General features: G+C 38.6%; 1 protein-coding gene across 1 annotated transcript; it reads left to right on the forward strand.

Annotated features, from left to right (window-relative positions):
• Nucleotides 1-302: 302 nt before the first annotated feature.
• On the forward strand, nt 303-4,573 carry LOC133682736 (probable inactive receptor kinase At4g23740). The gene is made up of 4 exons (XM_062106245.1): nt 303-456; nt 595-637; nt 1,074-2,377; nt 3,603-4,573. The coding sequence occupies exons 3-4, from the start codon at nt 1,144-1,146 to the stop codon at nt 4,247-4,249; spliced, it is 1,881 nt and encodes a 626-aa protein (XP_061962229.1). The 5' UTR covers nt 303-456; nt 595-637; nt 1,074-1,143; the 3' UTR covers nt 4,250-4,573.
• Nucleotides 4,574-6,000: the final 1,427 nt, after the last annotated feature.

Raw genomic sequence — 6,000 nt, forward strand, 5'->3', positions numbered from 1 at the left:
CTTTTATATAATTTTATTGAAAACTTGTGTTTGAGAGATTTTTAATAGTATTGCAAAAAATCATCATATGTTTTTTTTTTCATTTGAAAAAATTTAGTTTGGCATGCAGTACGCTTGCTAATGGGCTAATATATAGGATAAACTGATTTGAATTTGAAATATAAGTGTTCATTTGAAAAAATTTAAAGCGAAGGACTTGATTTGACTAAATATAAAAAATTAAAGAACCATAATAATTTTAAGCCAGAAACTCACATATTTCTACTTTCGGTTACTGAAAAAAACTATGAAACAGAGCCGTTGTCAATTTATTTCTCTCGCATTTTTCAGCTTTCTCTCCATATATTTATATTTTTATCATGGAAAATCTTGACAAGGTTTCTCTAAGAGTACCTTTTCAGAACTGAGAGCACTATTGTTGTCATGCTGCTTTACCCTTCAAAGAAATCATAGCTTGTACATTTTCACATTTCTTTTGTTCATTTTTTTTCCTTTTCTATCTAATTCATCTTTGTCATGCAACGTGTCATTCATTGCAATGCATTTTCTTCGTATGTGACTAGTTTGTTTTGTTGGTGTTTTAACTTTTAACAGGGTTCTGCTTGAGGGTGCTTTGTTACGGATCTGACAAATTAAGGTGTGCGTTAAGTGTGTGTGCGATGTGGTTGTGAGTATGGTTGTGGTGGCTTACCTTATGTTGGGTTTTGTGATGTGTGTTTTTGGGGTTTTGAGAAATGGAGCTAAGAAATTGGGAAAGCAAAAAACAAAAAGAGAAGAACATTGAATCTGGTGAAGAATTTTTTGCCTTAAAAAATGAAATGAATCCGCTTTTTGACCAAAACCCATTATTCAAAGCCTGCAAAAGTTTCATTCTTTAATGTTTAAAACAACCCAGAGTTCATCTCTACTTTTTTAGACAATTATCTTGGAGTCTGGATTTTTTTCTCTTTTTCCCTCGTTTATCCACGTTGTGTGTTCAATTTTTAAAATTTGGTGACTTTTTTATTTTATTTTTTGGGATTTTCTTTGGTTATTTTTTTCTTGGCTTGAAACCATAAATACCATTTTTGCAGGGAAAGAGAGAAAGAAAGTGAAACAAAACCCTCCAAAGTAAAAGCAAGAAACAGCTCGTTTTTTGCTTCCATGGAAGCTAAGCACATTTTGTGTCTCATTTTACTGGTGGAGTTTGTTTTCTTTCAAGTAAATTCAGACCCAGTTGAGGATAAGCAGGCATTGCTTGATTTTGTGAACAATTTGCCACATTCTCGGTCTTTGAACTGGAATGAGAGCTCTCCTGTTTGCAATAACTGGACTGGAGTCATTTGCAGTGGAGATGGGACTCGTGTGATTGCTGTCAGATTGCCTGGTGTTGGATTTCATGGCCCAATTCCACCAAACACTCTTAGTCGTCTCTCAGCATTGCAGATTTTGAGCCTTAGATCCAATGGTATTAGTGGGGAGTTTCCTTTCGATATCTCTAATTTAAAGAACTTGTCTTTTCTTTATCTTCAATATAATAATTTATCTGGGTCACTGCCAGTTGATTTCTCACTTTGGCCTAATCTTACAATTGTTAATCTGTCCAATAATCGGTTTAATGGTAGTATTCCATATTCGTTATCGAACCTGAGTCACCTTGCTGCTTTGAATCTCGCAAACAATTCGCTTTCCGGTGAAGTCCCTGATTTTAATTTGCCAAATCTGCATCAGATAAGCTTGTCTAATAATAATCTTAGTGGGAGTGTACCAAGGTCACTTAGAAGATTCCCTAATTCAGTGTTTTCTGGTAACAATATTCCATTTGAAACTTTTCCTCCTCATGCTTCGCCGGTTGTTACTCCATCTGACACACCTTATCCAAGATCTAGGAATAAGAGGGGACTTGGTGAAAAAACTTTGCTAGGGATTATAGTTGCTTCTTGTGTTTTGGGGCTTTTAGCATTTGTTTTCTTCATAGCTGTTTGTTGCTCGAGAAAGAAGGGCGAGGCTCAGTTTCCAGGGAAGTTGCTTAAAGGAGGAATGTCACCGGAGAAAGTGGTGTCAAGGAGTCAGGATGCTAATAATAGATTGACTTTCTTTGAGGGGTGTAACTATGCATTTGATTTGGAGGATTTGTTGAGGGCTTCTGCTGAGGTATTGGGAAAGGGTACATTTGGTATGGCTTACAAGGCGATTCTGGAGGATGCAACCACGGTGGTCGTGAAGAGGTTGAAGGAAGTGAGTGTTGGCAAGAGGGACTTCGAGCAGCAGATGGAGGTTGTTGGAAGCATTCGGCAGGAGAATGTGGTTGAACTGAAAGCTTATTACTATTCCAAAGATGAGAAGCTGATGGTGTATGATTATTACAATCAGGGGAGCATTTCTTCCATGCTACACGGTACGTTGCCTTTTCCAATATCCTTTGTTCTCTTATATGCTAGGAGTTCAATTATGCTTGCCATTTCTAAAACAGCAAAATTAAAAATGCCAATATTTTTAATCTTCACTTTTGGAAGGAGATGCTTTCAAATCCTATTCATTCAGCATGCATGCAGGTTCTGTTTGAGTTATTGACATGGCTGTGATTATTCATATGAGAATTCTGATTTAACTTAACTGGAGGAAATTCACTACGCTCATCCTCTAGATGGGTTAATACTCTAATACATATTTGCTTAATATATGATATATGCTTGTTGAAACACATCTCCATTAGGACCACAACTCAAGGGCAAGGTGGCCTCCTTCTGTTGCTATTTTGAAATGGGCTTCAGTTCATGCTTGATATGTCCTGCTGGCCTTGCTAAGCGTAGTGTACTTTGGAGAGTACATATGGAGTTGTCGTTTCGTCCTCTATGGATTGTGACTCTTACTTGCCAAAAGAACATCGCAAGTAATAGTGACAGCGAAGTATATGCTTTGTCCTAAGTAGGGATAATTTGGCAAAGCTGTAAGATTTAACAGAAACTGTGGCCCTCGAGTGCAATCAAAAGGGGAATCCTTTCCTAAACTGTAGTTAAGTTTGTGGTTGAATTGAGTACTGAGATTCTTGAAAAGGAAATAGATTTTCATACTTTTTTTCAGAGGTTAGATGGACTTGTTGAGATAATGTAGGAGGCATGATTTTCTGAAGTATGTTGATTTTTCTTCTTCCCATATGTGAACATTATGCGGTTAGAGGATGTATAATTAACAGAAAATCCACGATATCAGTTAGTAGTCATTTTAGTGGTGAGATCAATGTGAAACATGACTGAAAAACTATGACATATAAGTTCTAATACAATTTAATTTTCTAAAACGCTACAATACTTCCATTATAGGTTGCTTTGCTCTTTAGTTGAGTACTTGTCACATGAAGATTCATCTAAGTGCAGGTGAAGGTTGGTTAGTCATATAAGCCATCATTGAACTGCATACAACTTTCTAGCGTGGTTTTCTGATTGTGGAACGGTCCAAACTTGCGATCAAGTATGGCTTTTCCTCGACCTTGAGAATTTTCTAGTAGGACACGCTCTGTGGTGGATGCTTGTTGATCTCCTCCATCCTATTTTCATCGTGTGTAAATTGGTTAATGACTTGAGAGTTGCATGTATCCTCTGATGCATTGGTAACTTTTGCAGGAAAAAGAGGTGGTGAGCGAGTCCCACTTGATTGGGACACCAGAATGAGAATTGCTGTAGGTGCAGCAAGAGGCATTGCCTGTATCCATGCAGAGAATGGCGGGAAATTTGTCCATGGAAACATCAAATCCTCAAACATCTTTCTTAATTCTCAGCAGTATGGATGTGTATCTGATCTTGGTTTAGCGACTATAACAAGCCCATTAGCCCCACCTATTGCTCGCGCTGCTGGTTATCGTGCCCCTGAAGTAGCAGACACCCGGAAAGCTGCGCAGCCTTCTGATGTCTACAGCTTTGGAGTGGTGTTATTGGAGCTTCTTACTGGGAAGTCCCCAATTCATACCACGGGTGGTGATGAGATTATCCACTTAGTCAGGTGGGTTCATTCTGTTGTTAGAGAGGAGTGGACAGCTGAAGTGTTTGACGTTGAGCTGATGAGGTATCCTAATATCGAAGAAGAGATGGTGGAGATGTTGCAGATAGCAATGTCCTGCGTGGCGAGGATGCCAGATAAAAGACCTAAAATGACGGATGTGGTGAGAATGATAGAGAATGTCCGACAGATGGACACTGAGAATCACCAATCTCCTCAAAACAGATCTGAAAGTTCTACACCACCACCTCTGGTGATTGAAAGAGAATCCTGAATCTCAGTAAGAGCAAGCTGAGCCACCGGGTCTGCCTTTTTCTTTATTTTTTAAATCTTTTTATTATTATTTTCTCCAGTATGGTTGTTTATCATCATCTCAATTTTTCCGAACTGTTCCAATGAACTAATTCCGATGAAACTTTTGTCATCTAGAACCTAGAGAGGTGAGGTAGGTCAAATCAGCATATCAGTGGACTGTTGACGCCCGAGAAAGTGGTTCTGTACATCAGCAGCTTATTGATCCATGTAAATGTTAAAACATTCTCTCTCAACTGATATGATTGATTGAATGCAAAATCATGCTAGTTGCATATTTCATGAATTATTACTTCGCAGGGCAAACATTGATGCCCCACTGTGATTGATCATCTGAAAACCAGTTTGCTTTGGTGCTAAAAACTGATATTCTGAGAGTGCAACTATTGATTTGTTTACCAAGTTTCCTGTACTGGCAGAATTGATCATCTGGTTGCATCTCTTTGCTTTCGCCTGCAACAATTATGAGGCTCAGGTTCCATAGCTATAGGCTTCTTTTTGCAAGCCAGCCCACCATCAAGGTCTTCACAGCCCAGCCTCAACCAAGTAGATGTGTGATGATAACATAAAAAAAGAGTCATTTTTCATTTAAAAAATAAAGATTGAAGCTGCATTAATTACTAGTGAACTTCACGCAAATGCCTTTCTTCTATCAACTTGAAACCCTAGCCATTACTTTTTGCTAGGGTCTCATGTCCTTCCAAGCTTAGAGTTGTATTTATTTATTTTCGGTGAAAAACAAAGTGTAATGTGGTAGAACTAGAAGGGGGAAGCGAAGCGAGTCTGTAATTCAGTTAGCATCACTGGCCACCTCCTCCTCCTCCCCTAAGCCAAAATGATAGAAAAGATTGATACTCTCTTTTTTAGTTGAATAAATTAAGAAGAGGACACGTTCATTCTTTGTTTTTAGCTTTTATTTTTTCATCTTCTCTCCCATATCGTCCAGATCACAGAAAGATTGCGCCTCATCATCATCATCATCATCATCATCAGTCTTAGCAGATGATGATTGTTTTTACACCCTAACGACAACTTCAAGAACAAGTGCAAACATTTTTGCGAAAAAATATTTGTGAGAGATGGGTTTTTGCTCCTTGACTTGTACTAGTGGTTTATCTTGGATCTATGGTTTGGTTGTTGATCGGGGGATAGGGGACTGGGTTATTATGAGTCACAACGAGATAAGGAATTGATAGTGGTGGTTGGCATCGTGACTATTGGCCGATTGAAAAGAGAGGGACAGAAGAGATGGGTCCGGTCGGTCTGGATTAGATTCTGTGTCATGGTGGTTTGAGGTGGTGGCATGGAGGAGAAAAGGGGGCTATCCAGGAATAGTGGTTGGGTTCGTTTTGGTCGACGTTGATTAGGTTTGCGATGGTGGCGTGGAGGAGAAAGGTGGGGTTGTCCAGTGGTGAGGACAGTGTGCTAGAGGCTAGTGATGGATCTGTGTGGGTCTGTTGTGCTACTGTTTTGGTTTGTTGGGTTTGGGTTGCCGGATTCCGGCTAGGATAAAAGGGTGGGGTTGCTGCTATTTTTTTTAATTTATAATATTATCAAAAACTAAAAAAACTGAGGAAAACACCAAAAGACTCGGGACACAAAATATTATTGATTAGAATAATGTATTTATCTTTTTGCTTTTCTCTAAAAAAAAAACCATGGCTTTGCTGTTAAGAGTAAAATCAAATCATCTTCTTTCACACGATAATGATT

The sequence above is a fragment of the Populus nigra genome, chromosome 1, assembly GCF_951802175.1.
Source record: "Populus nigra chromosome 1, ddPopNigr1.1, whole genome shotgun sequence".
NCBI lineage: Eukaryota > Viridiplantae > Streptophyta > Magnoliopsida > Malpighiales > Salicaceae > Populus > Populus nigra.